The sequence below is a fragment of the Moschus berezovskii genome, chromosome 15, assembly GCF_049115385.1.
Source record: "Moschus berezovskii isolate FMDL1 chromosome 15, NW_MosBer_1.0, whole genome shotgun sequence".
In the NCBI taxonomy this organism is placed as follows: Eukaryota; Metazoa; Chordata; class Mammalia; order Artiodactyla; family Moschidae; genus Moschus; species Moschus berezovskii.
The window spans coordinates 4,090,719-4,111,861 of record NC_142474.1 but is presented as its reverse complement, the minus strand read 5'-3'; the positions used below and the strand labels follow the sequence as shown (position 1 = coordinate 4,111,861).

General features: G+C 48.9%; 1 protein-coding gene across 2 annotated transcripts; it reads right to left on the bottom strand.

Annotated features, from left to right (window-relative positions):
* Positions 1-2,825: 2,825 nt before the first annotated feature.
* Positions 2,826-18,003, bottom strand: SALL4 (spalt like transcription factor 4). 2 transcript variants are annotated; one of them, XM_055425982.2, is made up of 4 exons: positions 17,874-18,003; positions 6,008-8,365; positions 4,912-5,192; positions 2,826-3,245 (listed from the first exon to the last, which is right to left on the bottom strand). In XM_055425982.2, exons 1-4 carry the CDS (start codon positions 18,001-18,003, stop codon positions 2,826-2,828), a joined length of 3,189 nt encoding a protein of 1,062 aa, XP_055281957.2. The 2 variants fall into 2 exon arrangements, with proteins under 2 accessions (XP_055281957.2, XP_088700457.1); XM_088844331.1 differs by having other exon boundaries at positions 7,331-8,365.
* Positions 18,004-21,143: the final 3,140 nt, after the last annotated feature.

The window sequence follows — 21,143 nt, the reverse complement described above, 5'->3', positions numbered from 1 at the left end:
GGAAACAGAACTGAGGGAGTTGCCAGGAGAGAGAATGATTATGCCACAAGAAGCATATACTTTATCCACCGGAAAAAGTGCCCCTTTAAATGACTATGGTTACTGAATCTATAAAATAAAGAAGAAAGCAAAGTCATGAATTAGCCGCTAGGGTGTTTAGATTTTAATCAGAGACAAGGTCCTGGACTGCCTGGCTGTCCAGTGGTTAGCTCTGCGCTTTCCAATGCAGGGGGGACTCGTTCGACCCCTGGTTGGGGAGCTAAGACCCCACATGCCTTGTGGTCAAAAATCACAAGCAATATTGTAACAAACTCAATAAAGGCTTTAAACATGGTCCACATTAGATAAAAAAACAACAAAAAACACAAGGTCAGAATCACAAACTTAGCCAAATGTACCTCTTTGATGGATTCAAAATAGGCTTCCCCCACACCCAGGAAAGGGCCTACAACCAAGGTTCTGCCATTTTGTAACTTCCAGCCAGAAGCACTCAAATGTCCTGGGGTAAGCTGACAAACGTGGTGGTGGGGAGGCTGGAACCGATGAAACTGCAACCCCCCCTGAAATACTGTTGCTTTGTTTCCATATTTGAAGACACACAGAAAACCCACCATAGAAATTACTCCCACTGGCCTACTTTCTTTGTGCATTACTAGAGAATGATGGTGTATGCCATGGCACCCATGCTTCCTGGGTTACGAACTGCCAAGAACCACTGTCTGGAAGGTGAAGGAGACGCCCACCGCCTGGTGGCTTTGGCCCCACGTGCCTGCCTTCCTCAGCATCCTCGTGATCCAGAGCTGGGCCCAATTTTTAGGCTCACCTTACCTGGGACATGGTAAGTAGTCGATGCGGCAGCCATCTCATTTAGTTTGGCTCAGAAAGCTGGGGGTAGCCTATTTGTGCTTGGTGCTCCGGCCCCATGGACTGTAGCCCGCCAGGCTCCTCTGCCCACAGGGTTCTCCAGGCAAGAATACTGGAGTGGGTTGTGGTGCCCTCCTCCAGGGGATCTTCCTGGCCCATGTCTCCTGCGCTGCAGGTGGATTCCGCACCACTGAGCCACTGCGGAAGGCCCTATCCTACTTAGTTGGGTGGAAATTCTCCCAAGGCAGCTGGAAATGATTGTCAGGAAAGGACTCTCAGGTGTGGAGCAGAAACTAACAGAAAAATTTACATACACGCCTGGTGGTGAAAAAAAAAAAGAACCATTCAAAATTTATTCTCCAACAGACAGACAGCATCAGCAGGTAAAACTACAGGGGTTTCTCCGCAGATCATACATTCACAAGGCATTATTGAGCTTAACAAGTGAGAGAGCCTCTGGTCTACCGTCTGTAACAATATCCGCTTCACAGTGTAAACAGGTACTATCATTGTGTTCACTTACAATTCCAGAAGGAAAGGCACAACTTGGCAAAACAAAACAAAAAAATTTTGAGGGGGGTGGAATCCTAAAGTCAGGTGCAATTACCAAGAGTCAGACTTGAGAACAGCCACAATCCACTCTTCCAAACAGAGGGGCAAAGACTTCTCCACCCAGAAATGCAGGTCTTTCTCCTTGCTTGTTAAATCTTCAAGAGGAACGCTTCATCATCTGCTTAATATCACATATACAAAAGGGGGGATTAAGAAGAAAATAAAGAATCACAACAACATCTTGAACTTCCAGCTGCTCCCACCAATACATCAACTCTTAGGTTTACAATAGGGTCTAGGAACACTTCAGCGGTCATCCAATAGGAAAATAGAGACTATAGCTACAAAAATAACACATGAATGAGGTAGATAAATTAAAGCTTTCACATCCAGGACTCGCCTGTTCCAACTTGGTAGCCTTCATGCAATACTCAGAAGAAAAAAAAAAAATCTTCATAATTACTTGGCATAAGTCACAACCAAGGAAATGTTGGTACAAATTAGTATAAGAACTTTTTAGTATATAATAAGAAAACATGCCCTTCCACGAGTTTGTTTCTTCAAGAATGGACACCGAGCTCTTCAACAGAGCAGGCACTGGTGAACTAAATTATATCACCTGAGACTCCCTGCTCAGGTGGGCACCTCTCCCCTGGTTTTAGGAAGAAAGCGGCATCTGGAAGGGTAGAGAGGACCTTGGCACTCTTGAGGCTCCAACTGAACTGTATTTAAATAAGCAGCAACACACACACTGACTCTCTAAGGACTAAAATCAGTCCACTTGAGGGCATCCTACTTAAGGTTCCAAGGTTGAAAAACACTTTGGAATTCTTCAACCTTGGTTTAAAAAAAAAAAAAAGTACATTCAAAAAAACAAAAGAAAAATGGGTGTAGGGTTGGGAGATACAAAAACAGGTCCCGAAACAGATGACAGACCATGTCCATTTACCCGCATACAGTCCCCACAGAAGTAAGTATACAGCCGCCCCCACCCCCTGAGCAGGTGAAATAGGTGTCTTCTCCATTGAACTACCTTCCAACTTGAAAGAGGCGACCGTCTTTGGAAACAGTTACTCGAGGGTGTACAAAGGTTTTTATGTATATAGTTTGTTGCAAGTAACAAAACTACTTTGCAAGACCCGCTTTCTTCCAAAATTTAAAAAAATACTAGTATTTGTTTTAGTAAGAATTTTTTTTTCCTTTTTTTCTTTTTTTGCAAAGCAGCAAAGCAACATTGTGATTGTAAGACGTGCCTGAGGTTGTGGTCACAACTGTAAACATTATTTGCACATCAGGAAAAAAACTGGAGGAGATGGGGGCCTTAAAAAAAAAAAGAGAACAAAAAACGATACAGTTCTCTAGAGAGGTCACTGCCTGCACTGCTCCTCAGAGGTGCGTCCTCCGGCGGCTTAGCTGACTGCGATCTTGTTTTCTTCCAGGAGGTGCGGGAACTGGTGTTTGGGGACATTGTCGGCCATCCCTGGCTTCTCCACCTCGGCACCGGCGGCAGACTGGGAGCCGTCGATCTTGGAGGTGGCCGTGTTATTCACCACGGAGCTGGCCCCCAGGGACACGGGAAGCGTGGGGATGCCACCACTCTGAATTACAGAGATCTCGTTGGTCTTCATGGCCAGACCACCATTGAGCATGGTGGCGTACTGGTTCCACACGACGGGGTCCACGCTCACCGAAGGGGCCATGATTTCCTTGGGAAACATCTCGGGAACCCTCTTCCCGTCCGTTCCTAACAGAGCCATGGTGTTCTCGATGGCCAGCTTCCTGCCACGGCGTGCTGAGCTGTTGCTGGCCCCATGTGTCATGTAATGGACCTGTGGGGAGAGCGACAGAAAGGTTTCCACCAAAACAGGTTTTTGCGTGTAGGCAATCAAAGTCAATCAAGTCTGCCCTCAGGTTTGGTCCATCTAAACTTCTATTTTAAAAGTAGATTTTGGAGAATTCCTTGGTGGTCCAATAGTTATGGCTCCATGCTCCCACTGCAAGGGGCAAAGGTTAAAACCCTGTATCAGGGAACTAGGATCTCACAAGCTGCAGAGAGCAGCCAAGAGAAAAATTGGATTTCATAGTGAAAAATCCAGATTCTCTGTTCTGTTGAGGAAAAAGAAAACAATCACACCATCTGGCAACAATGGACCCACATTCCTGCCGAGAGGGAAACGAAGTAGGGGACACACTCCAATCTCCCCCATTCCACTATCCACCTGCCCGTCTGCCAACACCTCCTGGGTAGTACAGTGTTGTTTTGAGCGCCAGGGTTACAGTGTGTTAACACACAAAGCTGCAGAGGCAACAAATGGTACGGAACCTAAGGCATACAGACACTGAGCACAGGGGAAATGGGAAAATGTGACACCAGTAGCTTACATCAGTGTCAATACCCTGGTTATTATCAATTCTATGCACAAATGCTAAGTTGATTCAGCCGTGTCCAGTTCTTTGAAACCAACCCCATGGATTGTAGCCCTCCAGGCTCCTCTGTCCATGGGCTTCTCCAAGCAAGAATACTGGAGTGGGTTGCCATGCCCTCCTGCAGGGGATCTGCCTGACCCTGGGATCAAACCCACATCACTTGTATGTTTCCTGCAGTGGCAGGTGGGTTCTTTACCACTAGTGCCACCTGAGAAGCCCATTTATTCTACAGCTGAGCAAAATTAAAATTCTACCACTGGGAAAAATTAGCAACGTGTGTGACCATCTCTGTGCAACTTCCCCCTTTGTGGGAACTGACCCAAATAAAAAATCTGAGTTATAAAAATCAACTTTTGAACAAAACAGACCCTGCCCTGATGGAGCTGACATCCTAGATACATAGTGTCAACAGGAGCAATCATTGCTGAGGAAAAAATAAGCCTAACTGGGAAGATTACACAAGCCACCAGGAATGAATGTTATTTCATCTACCGTGGCAAACAAGACAGGGACTCTTCTGAAGAGCAAAGATACTCTACTGCCTCCTGCTTCTTCAACCCGGCCTCCTTTCTGCAATTATTTTCCCAGTTTGGCTTCTGAGTTTTCAAATCCCTTCTTTTTAAATAAAAAGTTGAAGACCATGGTAGGTAGTCATCAAGTCTAAAAGCACAAGACAAACCCATAAAGGATTTATCAATTTTATATTACAAACATGACAATCACCGTCTATGTTTCCAGATCTGCAGGATTTTATGAAGGCAACTAACATCCCAACTTCAGAGATGCTGTAACGTGACAAAGCCTGTTTCTTTTCCTTTTTTTCACTGCACTGCAGAGCTGGCAGGATATTAGTTCCCCAACCTGGGCTTGAACCTGGGGCCCAGCAGTGGAAGCACACAGTCCTATCCACTATTCCTTTTTAAAAAATACTATTTCAAGAGCCAGTTTTGAGACTACATGATGTAATATCCCACTTGGCCCTGATGGAAGGATTTATTAGGGATGAATGTCGCTGCTTAACACTGAGCCCCAGCCCCCGCCCCCAGCTGAAGCCTTAAGGAAGCTCACCTTCAAGTTGCCTTTGGTGGTAAAAGCACGCCCGCATATGTTGCACACAAAGGGCTTCTCCCCAGTGTGAGTCCGCTCGTGGATCTGAAGCGCGCTGGCCGAAGAGAAGTTCTTCCCGCACCTCGTGCAGCCGTGCTGCTTGGCCTGTCGTCGGGGCTGGGCTGCTAACAGAGGCACCATACCTGGGGACATGGTCGCGGGACCCACAAACCCACCAGGAACTTCAACTTTAACATAGGTTGGCTGGGTTCGGATAAATGTCGATGGAACGCTGCTCCGACCTGCGCACAGGAAAAAAAAAAAAAAAACTTTTATCATCACGTCATCATTCATTCTTCAAACCAAGAAAGGAGTTTTGACCACCACTGCCCTGCCATTTGAGAGTCTGGAAACCCCTTTCAGGAAATTTACACCTTGGAAGCAGCTTTCTTCTCAGCTACACAGAGAATGACGACTCCAAAACTTAGAAGAATTTTCCTATTCGGTGAGCCAAAAAATTCGTTCGGGTTTCCCCAAAACAGGAGATGGAAAAGCCTGAACAGACTCTTTGGCAAACCCAATATTTTGGCTTTGAAAAGGTATTGGCATCACAAACAACGCAATTCCAAGTTCAATCCCCGCATCAAGTTACCTTGAAGTTTGCTCTGACACCATCTTTCCTATTCTACAATGGTGTCCCTTCCATTCGACCATTAATGCCATCAACAGGCACCCCACAATTTAAAATAGTCTCCCTCAAGAATTACCCATCTGTGACTCTTACATTAGGGAGTGGGATCTCTGGATCAAGGAACTATGAATTATCTCACTGGCGTCCACTTCCTGAAATACTCTTCTAGGATAGCATTAACTCGAAAGAATCCCCATGTGGCCACCATGGGCCTCCAACACAAAAATCAAAACCAAGCAAAGTAAACTGTCCACGCCCAATCTGAAAGAACTGTCCTAAGTAAAAGCACGTCAGGACCCTGCAGAGGTAGTCACTAATTGCCCCACAGAGGAGCGAGTCCACTCTCCACCGGTCAAGGCCACCCTGGCTCCTTCCGGATGACCTCGAGCCCGGAATGGACCTAAGTGAAACCCAAAGCTCCATCACCTTCCATCTCACTGCGGCTGCTCTCGGAGCCGTCCCCTTTGCCGTCGGCGTCCGGAGACTTGGACTTGATGCTCTCCGCCTGGCTATGAGCCGGCGAGACCGCCTGGAAGCACGTGCTCTCCAGGACGTCTGGGCTTCGGCTGGCGCACTCGGGATCGCCCATCACCGAGGAGGCGTCATCGTTGGTCAGGCTGTCGCTCTCCGCGGACCCGTTTTCTCGGCTGCCCTGCCGCTGCAGGACGAGCGCGGCGAGCCCCGCCTTCACCGGGGCATCCAGCGAAGTCGCCGTGGCCAGCCCGGGAGTAGGGGTCGCCGCGTGGACGCCAGCGAGGGGCCCGGGGACCCTCGAGGAGCTGCTGGGGGCCTCCTGGGGGCAGGCTTCGTCTACGTCGATGGCTTCCACGACCCCGTCGTGAGCGGGCGCGCGGGGGCTGCCGTTCTCCCTGGCCGCCGAGGGCTCGGGGCCCCCGAACTCGCAGGGGCTCTCGGGCAGAGGCGTGTTGGGGATCTGGCCGCCCATGTGCATGCGGATGTGCTGCTGCAGCAGGACCGCGTTGGTGAACTTCTTCTGACAGATCGGGCAGGAGTGCTGCGTCTTCACCGACGCGCTGGTGCGGTGCACCCCCAGGTGCGTCTTCAGGTTGCCTTTGGTGGAGAAGGCGCGGCCGCAGACCTTGCACGGGAAGGGCCTCTCCCCGGTGTGCGTGCGGTAGTGCATCTTGAGCGAGCTCTGGCAGCTGAGGACGCGGTGGCAGATGAGACACTCGTTGGGGTCGGCCGTGGCCTTGTCTATGTTCTCCACCAGCCGCTGCAGCTTCAGGGTCTCCGACCCCGGCTCCGGCGGCCCACCCCCTGCGAAGCCTCCGACCCTGGGAGAGGGATGGGTCGGCCCCACCCCGGACAGGATGGAGCCGTCCTCGCTTTCCGGAGACTGCCCGGGCTGCAGGTCGCTGGGCAAAGGGCCCCCCGAGATGTCTTTGGGGTGAGGCCCCGAGGGGAGATTCTGAGCTAGCCCTAAGACACTGGGGGTCCCCGCCGCCAGTGCGGGCTTGCTGTCTAGGGAGAACCCGGCTTCCTCGAGGGGGACGGGGCCGGCCAGCGCGAAGGGAAGGCCGCTGCCCACAGCCGTCTTTTCGTGGAAGTCGGCAAACAGCTGGGGGTTAGCCTTCACCTGGGGATGCCGGTGGAAGTGCACCTTGAGGTTGCCCTTGGTGGTGAAGCGGTGGCCGCACACGGAGCACACGAAGGGTCTCTCTCCGGTATGGGAGCGGAGGTGGATCTGCAAGGAGCTATCAGTCCCAAAAACCTTGCTACAGTACTTACACTTGTGCCGGCAGAGAGCCTCGTCCTTGAGTTTGACCTCCACCGGGGAGACACTCGGTGGCTTCCCTTTGCCTTTCTTGGACGGGTCTAAGGCCACCGCGGAGAAGGGGCTCTGGAAGAGCACAGAGCCCGGGGCCTGGGGGAGCAGCGCCCCGGGGAGGCGCGACAGGACGCCGGGGAGCACCCGGGCGGCGTCCGGCTTCAGGGCGAAGGGCGGCAGCCCCGGGGAGGCGGAGCCGCCGGCGGAAGGGACGTTGGCCTGAGGTAGCTTGGCGGGCTTCAGGGCGTCCAGGGGCAGCCCAGCGCTCCCCGCCTTCTGGCTGAGCAGGGCCACGGCCGCCGACACCTGCTGCGCCATGTGGCCCCCAGGCGTCTTCAGCGAGTCGGCCGCGTGGCCGGCGTGCAGGGCGTGCGAGGCCCACATGTTCACCTGCACCCGGATCTGCTCCGTGAGCTGGATCTGCTGCAGCTGCTGCTGCTGGAGGCACAGGATCTGCTCGAGCACCCAGGGCAGGCTGCCGGCGCCGGGCAGGGGCGCGGGAGGCGCGTCGGCACTGCGCTGGTTCACCGCCACCTTGGTGCCGCGCAGCGCCTGCAGCGTGACGTTGGTGTTGGCCACCTTGCCTTTGGGTAAGTAGCTTATGTCCTGCGGCGCGGGCGGCAGGGCGGCCTCCGTCTTCAGGAACAGGACGGACTCCGCCCCGGGCTTCTCCCTCGCCTCCCCGGGGCCCCCGCCGCCGCCGCCATCGTCCCAGTGGCCCTCCCTCCGGCCTGGGCTCGGCGGCTGCGGGCTGAGCACAGTCCCCGACAAGTCTTCGGACGACATCGGCCCCTCACTGTCCTTCAAGATGAGCACGGGGGGCGTTTTAGTGCAATTTTTCTTGTGGTCCAAGAACTCCGAGAAGCTGAAGAACTCGGCACAGCATTTCTCACAGACGTGGGTCTCCTCCCTCCGGGGCCGCTTTATCCCTGCTCCGTCCCCATTCAGCTCATCGCTGCCTCCGACACCGCCGCTAAGGTAGTTCATTGAAGCACCTACGAGGACAGGGAAGAAGGAGATGAGAACTCCACCCTAGGAAGGACGCGGGGCGATCTCTGGGGGGCAGGACCACAACTCACAATTCAGAGGTCTTCATGATCTGTGTCCTAATAAGAAGACCATGGAAAGGGAATGAGGATCTCAGTGAGCCAACCATTCATGTAGTGGGTGAAATCATAATCCCCCCAAATATCCAATCCTAACCGGGTCCCCTGTGCATGTTGGGGGGGGGGGTAGGCTCTGTACAACTGTAATTAGAGTGGACCCAATGCCTGGTGTCCTTAAGGAGAAAAGAGACAGGAAAACTTCCCTGGTGGTCCAGTGATTAACAATCCACCTGCCAAGGCAGGGGATGCAGGTTCGGCCCCTGGTCCAGGAAAATTCTTCATGCCTTGAATCAATTAAAGCCCACACGCCACAACTACTGACCCCATGGGCCTAGAGCCCATGTTCTGCAACGAGAAACCACCACACAATGAGAAGCCCTTGCACCGCAACTAGAGAAAGCCAGCATGCAGCAACAGAGACCCAGGGCAGCCAAAACTAAATAGAATTTGTTTTTTAAAAGACATGAGACACATTAGGCCACGTTAGGCCAAGACAGGAGATACAAAGCTCTAAGCCAAGGATGCTGGACCCAACAGAAGGCAGCAAGCAGGCTGCGTGGAGCCTCCAAGAGAAAATTACCCTGCTGCTCCTCAGTCTCAGGGGTCCAGCCTCCAGAACAGTGCAAATAGACTTGTCTTGGGCAATCTAGTGTGTTCTCATTCACTAAGTCACATTCGACTCTTTGCGACCCCATGGCTGTTGCCTGCCAGGCTCCTCTGTCTATGGAATTTTCCAGGCATGAATACGGGAGTGGGTTGCCATTTCCTTCTCCAGGGATCTTCCCAACCCAGGGATTGAAGCCAGGTATCTTGCATCTCCTGCACTGGCCATCTGTACCAACTTATTATAAGGCAGTACTGGGAAACTCGATATAATTTATTAAAACAACCCCACTGAACTCTCTGCCCCACCTTAGAGCTGGCTTACAAAAGCAAATGGATTTCATGTCATCCATTAAAATGACACTGGAAACCTGCTGTTCATCTCCACCCTGGGTCCATCAAAAGTGAAACTGCAATAAATTACTCCTTCAGACATGTACCTTCCCACCAGAGATGCTGGAAGTTTAAAGGTGCCAAGAACTATGACCGTGGTACTAAATTCACCTAAAATGTGGAGACCTAAATAAGACAAAGCCAATACCCCAAGGAATGTTTTATATGTGTGAGGAAAAAAAAAAAAAAAAAAAACTGGAAAAAAAAAGGGAAAGATTGCACGTCCAAGAAAGACTTTACTGGCCATCCTGATTATGGAAAACCTGTAGAAATGCCCTAGCATGACATAACAAGCCATTAAACAAAGAAGTCCCAGAAAAGCAGGAAAGGATGGAATGATGGAGTTTACTCCTCGCCCTCCATTTGCAGCTTAGTCTACTATGTTACATTAAATCAAACAACCTTCACAGTCTGGGCAGTTCTATTCCTAAAAATGATTGGTCCCTGGGTTTCTTTTGTCAATTGGATCTCATTTCCTTCAGTGACTGCCAGTCTGCATGTCAAAACACCTACTGGGCAGCCATATTTTAGCCAGATGCCTGGGCCCTGGTGAGTGGAGACTCTAAGTGACTTGACTGTTTTCATTTCCTGGCTGTTCTGTTGTACGTACACCTTGATGCGAGAAGTCACACAGGCACACTTCAAACCCAGCAATCCCAGGTACTCCCTGAGCTAAATCACAGACCTTTGCATATGGATACAAAGATCCACCTAGGAAAAAGAGTATTTTTCACAGAAATGTTTACAGCCACAAAAAAAGGGGGAAGGATAAATTTTGGTATACCCACAGTATGAAAACAATGTAGAATTTCCCACATGTCCTGAATTCAGAGACAGAAGTTAGGTGGAGGTAGGATAGACAGTAGGCAACAAGTGACCATTTTTGTTTAAAACAAAAAACACCTATTTGACATGTACAAGTGAATGGGGAAATGGCCAGGATGTCAGGAAGCATTTATTTTTTTATAAAATAATCACTTTTTAAAAATAAATGAACTTATTTTGCCTCTTCTTGGGTGATTACATTTCCCAACACCATGGGTTTTGACTGAGGAGTCAGTCAACAATTTGGGGGAGGGACTGATTTTGAAACAGTGTATTTCTCTTAAGAAAGATCTATAGTTTCCAACAGACTTTCAAACACTGATTCTTTTAAATTTCCACAGCATAGCCTTAATAAACTGACTTAATCTTTCTAACTTCAGACTAGGCAATAATCAGAAGTTGAGCAAGGGGTGTGAGCTGGGGTGAAAAAAGGCAAAGAAAACAAATTACAGTAATCATTCACAGGTTTGACATGGTAGGTTTACCCTTCAGGATTTCCATTAAATGTGTACAATCATGACAGCTACATAAGGTAGATGCCTGGGTTAAGTAATGCGATTAATAAGTGTTTGTGAGTGCTGACTACGAGCCTGGCACCATCCTAGGATCTGGGGAACGGGCAGACACTGTAGGTGGTTCAGTGAACATCAGTTTCTTCACCTTGTCTATTTCCGTGGCTTGGTTACCTGGGCAACTAGGGCTGCTGAGAGCCTCACTCAGTTTAACAACCCTTCTCACTTCCTACTGAGTTCAAGGCAGGGGTGGGGTCTGATTATGCAAAGATGAGCAGCCTGGTAGTTCCCTGTGGTCCAGACTAGATCCTCTAGGTGCCCTGTGGTCCATGCTACATCCATCCAATCCTATTAAACACCAGCCCCATTTATAGATGAAAAAAACAGACTCCGAGATGTGACTTACTTTTACCCAAGACAACACAATAACAAATGTAGTCACAGTTAACTTCCCCAAGGTGGTGAAGCTGAAAAGCCAGGCATGGGACACAGATCCTCCCTCTGAACTTCATTCGTGCACTTCCTTCCTCTCCTACTATGTTTCTTTTACAGAGATGGCAACTATCTTGCCTCTTGCAGAAACCCCTGGGGAGGACAGGAAAGCTTGAAGGGGCAGGTTGGAGTCGGGGGCAGGACAGGGAGGGTTAAGACACAAAACACCCCAGCTGTTTCCATGGGGAATAGTAGGTAGGTACCACCTTCCTTTCAACTCCACAACTGCTCCAAAGCAACCAAATTCCCAAGAATCAGGTTAAAAGTATTCATCACTTCTCAGAATCATTACGATTTGTAATCGGGTGCTTGTGGAGGTGTGTTGAGTGGCACCATCTTTCCGGAAGTGCAACTCTGGCAATTATGTGTCAAGAACTTTCCAAGGGAAACTTAGAAAGCGTCTCTTGGGAGGGAAATGTAACAGCCAGGTAAATGCATAAATAGATACCACTTGTTCAGAGTACAATCCACCACCACCATCATTATAGTGCAATTCTTCGACCCAGCAACTCCCTTGGTAGGAATTTACTTTCTGTGATACCCGGGTTCAGGTCTCATAGCAATAAACAGCCCAAACAAAAACGGACACACTGTGGTTCACCAGCAAGATTCTGATGAAATAAATCAGGGTACAGAAAAAAGATGACTACTTTGTAGCTTTACTATGCGAGCTTGCTCTATAGGACAACCACCCAAGAGTGATTTCAAAAGGAGAAAAAAATGCAGAGAACAGGCTGTACAGATAGTGTGCTTCCCCCCCGCCCCCCGCCATGTTTGGGAATAGACATAAATATGTCCGTGGGAAAATTCTGAAATAAAGAGATGCTGAGGCTGGTCCTTGGCTTCTGGAGCACAGGCCTGGGGTGGAAGAGAAACTTCAAAATGTATACACTTTTGTCTTTTTTTTTTTAATTAGCATGTTACACGCCTCATCTCAGCCACGCTACTTTGGAAATCTCTTAGCAAAGCCCATGTACAAATGCCCCTTCTGCTTGTTAAGCGCCAAAGCACAACTATGGCCATCCCCCATACATTACCACAGAGCACCCACTGCAGACTCCCACACCTTAACTCATTTATCTTTGCAGCCACATAGACAAGCATCTTTGCTTCCAGCGTGCAAGCGTGGAAACTGAGGCTCAGGAATAAATGACTCAAGGTGCCACACTGTTCACTAGAAAACACAAGAGCAGGGACTCTAGTCTTTAATTCATTTAAAAAGGCACTAAAGTTAGTGGCCTCATTTATTACTGTTTCTGCTAAGAACACTTTCTTTTTTTCAGTTTACCCCTCTAGGAAAGCTTTTAAAGCATTTTTCACACTACTCTCCCCCCAACCCAGTCCAAAACTTTAATACCACAAACATACTGTATATCTGTTTATGCACTATGATCCTTTGGAAGACCACAAACCACTGTCAACACCCATAATTTTTTTTTTTTTTTTTTGGCCAGGATGCACAGCACACAGGATCTTAGGAAGTCTTAACCACTGGAACACCAGGGGAGTCCCAGATACACGTTTTTGTCTCCCTCTACCCCCCAGAAAAAGTTTTCACCCCCATGCAGACAATATTCTTTCAACTGTGAACACTGAGAACACACCTCGGCAGTTATTTGCAGAAAGCAGGTATTTTCCTCCGATGTTAATGCGGTTGTGTTACTGGAAATTCTGGTTACCTGACTGACTGCTAGATCTTCTTTACTGTGTTCATAAAGAAGCACGTATTACTGTATCACGAATGCTTCCAATCATTTTTGCTCAGTGTATCTCAACGCGATTTATTTCCTTGGTATTTCTATGTATCTCACTGTACGCGTTTCAATATTTCTGTTGGGGGAGGGGAACTGTGGCACAAAAAAGGTTAAGCTCCCTGCCCCAGAAGGACCCAGCAGTTCTCAAGAGTGATTTACAACCTGAATACCAGCTTGCAGGCACTGTATACACAGGCTCGCCTCTTCTGCAGCCTCCAAGCAATGCTGGCAACATCCCACCCCAGCCTTCAAACAGCAGGAGCTCTGTTTGCTGGTGCTGTAAAGCACTTCGACATCCAGACCACCACTGGCAAATACTGAAAGCATATTTGCCCAAGAGTAAGAGGACTCTGTTATGAACAATCGCTGGGTATGCTTAAGTTAACCCTTCCCGAAAGGAAAAAGCAAAGTTCAGAGGGATTACAGCAACTAGATCTCCCATCCTTCCACCCCACCCCCCACTCCCGAATTTTAGGAATGTTATCTCTCAGCATCGAGTTATCCAATAAGTTGGAAGAATGCAGTAAACCCAGCAGGGGGCTCAGATTCAATCACTGCCAAATGGATAGAAAATACTCTTACTATTGTATAGCAAGAAAAGCTCATCTGCCGGAGGCCAATCAAATTCTGAAGCCTATGTAAATGCTTAAGAAACCAACTGTATATCTTGAGACAAGCATTATGCCTGAAGCTTATCTTTTTTTCCTCCCATTCCTATATTAAAAGAACTACAATGAATAGATTATCTAAAGTACTTAATATCTCTTACCCCACACCCCCACCAGCAGGATAACTGCTTACCAAAAAACAAAAGGAAATTGAGATCTCCTTAAGTACTGAACCAGTTCAGAAAAAGTGCTTAAAATTAAACCAGTTTAATTTTACATCTGCATTCAGCAATCTGAGAAACGCCTTTAACTCAATTTGTAGGTGGCAAATTAGAGCTGTAATTAAGTTTCCATTTAATAAAGGTACCAAAAAAAAACTGTTCCAAACCGTCTTGGATCAAAATTCAAGTTTGCTGAAAAGGAAGAAGTAAAAGAATCAAAGTTTTTTGTGGTAACGTGTGCAAGCTCTGCTGTTTATGCTAGAGATAGGTCCCACTTTGCCTCAACTGGAGCTCATTTTTTAAAAGCAAGTTGTTAACTTGCTATCTCCTTCCCCAGAACCCCTTAGAACAATACCTGACATGGACTTGAAATTTTGGGGGGGAAATGGATGGCAATGATTGGAGATGCAGTTCTTATCTGGATTTAGAGGCTTCTAAAGATGGTTTAGATGCTTTTATAAACAATCAAAGGCACACAGGTGAAGGATGATGAAAAAGGGATATCTTAAAACTCTTTCCATCATTTTTTCCAAGGCAGTAAAGCCTGGAGCACCAAATGCAAACTCCAATTTCCAAACTACTCCCCGGGACCACTTATTCTAAAGCCTACCTCCGCCCAGCTCCTCCATCTGAAAGAATACTGATAGAAACCCCCTTCCCATAACCAACTCCTCTAAATTCACGATAAACACAACTTCTTGGATTTAGAGCAAGGCTCAAATCAAAGAGGACAAGGAAACTCTGGGCAAGCCATTGCAACGAGAAGCTGAAGTTTAAACCGAGCAAAAACGAAAATCAAAGGTAATGTATACGTTAGGTCTCCAGCCTGGTGTGGGCTACAGATAAAACTGCAGAATGATCCCAATTTGGCAGTTCACCTGCCCTGACACAATTTTTAACTGTTATTTTGAATAAAATTAATTGCTGATCACATTTCCAGCACACAGTGGGCCTTCTATAGTTGAAACTATCTAAATACGGTGTTTCATCTTCCTGGTACAGAGAAAGAACCCAGAAGCTCAGAAATCAAAGCTTACACAGCTGAAAGTCTTACAACCAGATCAGAATGCACACCTCACTCTTACACCTTACAAAAAAAAAAAACTTCATTTCATTTAAAAAGAGGAAGCATTAATTCTATTCCTCCCTCCCAAGATGGCTCCCTAACAGAAGGAAGGTTGAAGCGGGGCTTGAAGGATCAGCTAGCACCAACTTGTGCAACTTCTTTTTAACGGAACAAAAGAGGTGTGGGCAAGCTGTAGGCCTTCTCTTTCAGAATACCAGATGCAAACACAGAAACTTGGCTTGCAACATTCACTGAGGCTACTGTCACCAAGATTTCCCTTTCCCTCAATTAAAACAGAAACTCCCAAGTGTCCCATTCTGGCTCCTTACCGCCGATGTAGGTCATTTCAGTTTAGAAACGGGCTAGGCGGTTATTTGAAATTGGGGAATCTTAATCGTTGATGGTTGTAATCCAGTTTAGCACAAAGGGCATTTGAACATCTCTTGAAAAAAAATACTAATTTTCCTGTACATGGCCTGAGTCCCCTGACCACCTGCAGATTTTCTGGATCTAACTGATCGCCAAACTTCATTTTCCTCCCTCAAAAAGTGCATTTCTTTTTTAAGTGGTCTCAAATCGGCTGTCCTCTAAACTGGATGTCTTTAATTATACGCATACACAGACACACACACACAGGGGCTCAAACACAAATGTATCCATCAAAATGGACTGCTTGGGAATGTACTGCTATACTACCTTATGTTTCACGGCGGTAACTGAGGGCTCTGCAAACACATACTAGGATTGGAAGAATTCTTTCCAAGAGTGCTAGATTTGGCAAAGAAACTTCGGCACCGCCAAAGAGAGAGCAAAGAACTGACTGGTGTCCCGAGGAGCGCCCAGCCCAGAGCTCTTCAACCCCCGGCCCCCGCGCGTCCCTCCCATCAGGTGGGAGCCGGTACCTGCGAGGGGACCCGCCTCTCAGCAGAGCGCGAGGTTCCCGGCTGGGCCTCCAGGGGACGCCCGCGCGCAGTTCAGCGGCCACCGCAACCCCAGCGATCAATAGCAACTCCCCCTCCCCAATTGTGGAGGGAGCGCACGGCCAGGCTCGCGATCCTAACCAGCTCGGGTGAACTGGTGGCCGACTCCAGCTAGTGTTCATTTAAGAAGGTCCCCTCGCCCCCCGTAACCAGCCCCCGCTAAGGTGCCAAATCCCACCAAAAGCCCCGCTAAGAGTGCGCCCACCCAAAACGAAGCGGGTAGGGGGAAGGGGAGGTCAGAGCAGGACCAGGGGAGGGGTCAGAGCCAGGAGCTCGCCCCTCCTTCCCGGGAGGAAGCGGGCGGGCGGAGGGTTAACCCTTTTGTTCCAGGTGGGCCAGGCAACGAAGCCTCTCCGTCCTTCCCACCCACCCCCCTCCCAAGGCACAAAGAGAGGCCGCCCTCCTCCGACCTCCGGTGCGCGCTGCCCTGACCATCGGATGCCCCAAAAACCGCAGAGCCGCCCCTTTGGTCAAGCCGATCTCTTTAACTTGCCCTGGAAAAAGATTATTAGGGCTGGGGAAGGGGGGAATAGGGATTTACATTATCTTATAGATTCAGAAAGTGTATTCCTTTCTCTCCCCGAAATAAAGGGTACAGTAGCCAAAAAGTGGCGACGGCTCTTCCCCTCGTTGTAGTGGATTGGAGAGACTGGGGTTGCGGCGCGCACCCCCATCACCCGCTGGGAAATTAGAAAGCAGGCGGCGAGGGGGGCGAAGCCACCAACAAGGCCCGAGAAGAGCTTAAAGACGCCCCCTCCCCCCAGGCGTACGCGAAAAACTTATCAGGCGACAATTTGGCGGGCCAGGGCTGAGGGGAGATAGTGGGAAAGCGACTCGCTCCTAAGCCCCCGAGGTTAAGTGATTAGGGAGAGAGGAGTCCGCCCGGCCGCTCCCGACTGGGCTGGGGGTCCCGAACTCCTCCCGACCCCGGAGAGGCGCGGCGCGGAAGCGTAGGCCGGGTCAGCCCCCCGGGAGCTCGCCCCGGCCGCAACCGCCCAGCCCTGGCGCGACCTCTCCGGCCCCCGCGGCGCGCTTTTCGGAAAGCGGGGCGCGCCGGAAAAGCCACGCGCAACGCCAGGCGGGTGCGCCCCAGCGGGACTGCAGAGCGCGCGCGACCCCCGCGCCCGCGGGCCCGCACCCCTCCTGCCGCCCGCGGTTATTTTTAGGAAGTCGGAAATCAAAGATGGCTGGAGGTCAGGCCCCGAAAGGTTAGGGCGGAGATCGGCAGGCGGCGTAGCCCCGGGAGAAAAGAGGGAAACCAAAAAAAGAAATTGTTGGAACAGAAAAGAAGGCAGTCCTGTGCCCTAGTCCTCCGCTTCTTCCGGCCCTCAGTGCCCTGCGCAGCGCGGGTGGCCCGCACCCCAGCTCCGGGGGGTGGGGGGAGGTCGCGCCCCCTCCCCCTCACGGCACGGGAGGGGCGCGTGCAACAGATCGGCCTCCCCCGGGGGGGTCTTCCGAGGGTGCGCCCCTTCCCCAGCCTCCTAGAAAAGCCCCCAACGGGTGAGGGAATGGAGTGGGGACCCCCGGGGTCTTTTCTTTTAAAAGCGGCGCCAGGGAAGGAGGACGGGAGCCTAAGTTACACGTGGGGGGGGAGGTTACCAGTGAGGGCAGTGCAGCCAATTAAGCGAGGGGCAGAGGACGAGGAGAAGGGGACCTCTCAGGAACGAGGGGCAGGCAGAGGCTCGGGCTCAATCCTACAATAAGAGCGAGCCCTGCGGGCGAAACTTCCACGAGAGCGAAGCGAGAAAAAGTGTAAAATGAACGCGGGCGGGGGTGGGGGTGGGGAGCCAGGCTGCCCGTTCGCCCCTGGAACTAAGCCCCCGGATCCCAGTTCCCGAATCTGCGGAGGGAGCCGCGGCCTCGCCAAAGCCCGCGCCTCGGAGGGGCGGGCGAGCGTCTCAGAAGCTGCCCGCCCGGGGCGCGCGCCCCCCAGCCCCACTCACCCGGCGCCCCCGCCGCCGGCGCCGCTGGGGCCGCATCTGCAGGCTCGGGGGCCGGCTGCTGCGGCTGCCGCTCGCCCTGATCCTCCTCCGAGTTGATGTGCTGGGGCTTCGCCTGCTTGCGCCTCGACATGGTGCGAGCATCGGGGCGCCTGGAGAGCCGCGGTTATTTGCCCACTCCGCCACAAATTCCTGGAGTTGGGAAATTTACCCCCCTTCGGCCGGAACGCGCATGTCCCAGCAATTATTATTATCAATAATGCATTGCGATTTATCATGAGCCCTGACAGCTGATTGGCCTGGGTCCAAGACCTCAGAGATCATTTAAATAAGCCCTCATTGATCAGGGAGGGGCGAGGCATTCTGGGCTTTGTAGTCCGGCCCTACAAGCGACAAAGGCGTGTTCATCGGGGGAGAGCAACTAATTAGCATTCGGGCTCAGATTGGCTGGGTGCTGGGCGAAATCCGAGGGGGGACCATCCTCGCTTCAGCTATCTGAGTTCTGGGAGAGAAAGAGAAAAATAATTGTGTACTTACTAAAAACTAGGAGTTTCCATAACAGCTTTGGAACAAGCGCATTTGGTAATGTGCTCCAAAAATTACTTTTGTAAGGTTGATATCCGCGCAAGCTGGGGAGGAAGATCTTTTCAGTGAAATATTTTGTCTCAATTTTTACCTCTAACAAAAAAATAAACAAAACCCCTGAGATTTGACCCTTGTCCCCTCCCATCTCCTTTTTCATTGAAATGTTTAAATTGAGTTTTGAGATATCCAAAGAATGGCGGTATATTCAACCTTCCCCCCTCATCTCAACACTTAAAGTGGCCTTCAAATTTCCCAAATTTCAGAGTAGCCCCTCGCCATGATTTATTTCCTTTAAATGCTAAATAATAACCTCCAGGATTCATACTCACAAAGTCTGGGTTTTTTGTCACAGTGCAGATCTTGATTTTTTTTTTTAACTTTAAAATGACTGGATACTAAATATAGAAAAAGCAGATTAAAAACAAGTATAGTCAGAGATAATATCAAAACATGGAGAGGTTGCGTTTTTTTCCCCCACAAGCCATAAATGTCTGCTAACATCATTTTATAACTGAGACAATCCTCTCCCATGGATAGCAATGGGCATTGTCAGAGAAACTGGGTGTTGCCAAACTAGACATTATTGGAATTTTTTGCTATACCAACTTTATATCGAAAAGATGGGCATAGTTCAAAGTGATTGCCTCATTCTGACATGGAGACGTCTGAAATCTTCTAAAATTGTGTATGTGTGTATAATATTCTATGTATAAAAAACTATAGTAAATCTCGATGTATTTTATTCCATTAACTGCCTTGCATGATGTCAATAAATGTTGAATAAATGATGAAATATTCAGCCTTCTAAGCCTTTGATTCAGTGATTCCCTGGTACCTTTCCGCGTGTGTCTTAATTTAGCACTGACTCCATTGTAAGGAACTATGCAATTATAAACCCTTCCACATTTGTGCATTGCATTTTCTTGATTAGTTATTCATCAGGTTCCCAGCTTGTACCAGTTTCTTGTAAGCTCATCGGGAATGCAAGCAAAATAGAATGCTAAGCTGATAAATATGTTCACCTGGCTGTTTGGACAACCCAAGGCAGAAAATAAATCAGCTTGATCATCTTTTTGATATTCATGGTCATCAATAAAAACTTACCAAAGGAAGTAAGGTTAACCTCCAGTTTTTGAGTCTTTGTTTGAATACTTGGAATTGTTTTAAGTTCCCTAAACCAGAAAAGATAGAATTACAGTCAACAGCCCAAGTTGGAAAGGTAAGAATTTGATTTCATAATACATGGAAGCCGTTTAGCATTCTCATACTGAGTAAAAAAGCCAATTAACGCCTGCCTCACTGACTAATCTGCTTACATTCCCAACACCTTTTCTGTGTAAGGTAGACGATGTAATTCACCAGCGTAAATGCATGTACACAGGGGCTTACAGCTCGTGAAACATCAGTGGTTTAAGGAGAATTTCACGTCACATGTAGGTGTTTATATTTACTTGTTTTAGTTGGCGACAGTGAAAACACGATAGCCGGTTCTGCTTAGAACAAGGTAGTAAAAGTGTGCCACGTGAGTCTCCAAGTGATAATAATAACAATTGATTGAGCCCCTGGCATGCACCACAGACTTCACAAGATGGACACTTTCTAGTTTTCTCTTCCAAGAGGGAGCAGCATTGTTGTGTCCATTTTGAAAACGAGGAAACTGAGGTTTAAGGACCTGAAGAAACTTAATTAAGAAGCGGGTGAGTTCAATCCCTAAGCCCAACTTCCAGATTCTTTTATCACGCCCCGATGCCCATTATCCAGCTGTGGCTGAATATAGACAAGATAGCCAAACAAGAAAACATCATGGTCAACGAAAACGTGTGACATTAAGCCTGTCCTGAAAAACCCAGGGTCTGCAGAAATGACTTCTACAGATAAAGTCAAAGAGAAGTTTTCCCCAAAGGAAAATCTTCCATGAATATTGAAAAGAAAGACCCGGTACACTTTTCAAATCTACCTCCAACTGATGAGCTGCGGCCAGCAGCTAGTAATCCAGAGGCGAACTAAGACCTTAGAACAAAGCAGAGGGGGGTGAGTGGTACAGAAGGCTAGTCGCTAAGCCAAGGTAATGTTTTGATTATTTAATATTCCTTAAACAACCGAAAGACCTGCATGTGTGTTGAGAGTTAGGAAAGAGAGAAAAAAAAAATAGATTGCTGCACAGGATTAAACTTTGTAATGCCTTTTGTTAGATGACTGGGTTTATGTATAATCAGGTTCTTCTCCCTGTTTGCCCCAGACAGAAATTGTCGGGAAATTGACTTCTTTTATACCTTTCCACAAGCAGTCTATGAATACTGAGGCTTTATTGCGTCTAAGGGTATTGGGGATACGTAAACCCATTTTATCATCATTAAAATCCTTTTTTATTCCCATTTCATCCAGTGCCTCCTGGGTACTAACCGTTGTATGCTGAAGGTACAAATTCAGGAACTTTCCAGTTAAAGGTAGAGTTGTCTGTGGAACCCAAACCTTCCCAGTCCACAGAATCCTGCCTCTGCTGTGTTCTGCAGGAACTTTCTCCCCTCCTATTCTTTGCCTCTCTTCACCTGCCCTTCTCTACTAAGCCCCCAGTCTCAGCTCGACTGTTTCTTCCTAAAACCGGTTTGTTCTCATCCAAAGTAGAACAGTCTCGCCTATTGGTGTAGATCTTTTAGAAGCCAGTTCTTTCCTTTTATAGCATAGTTC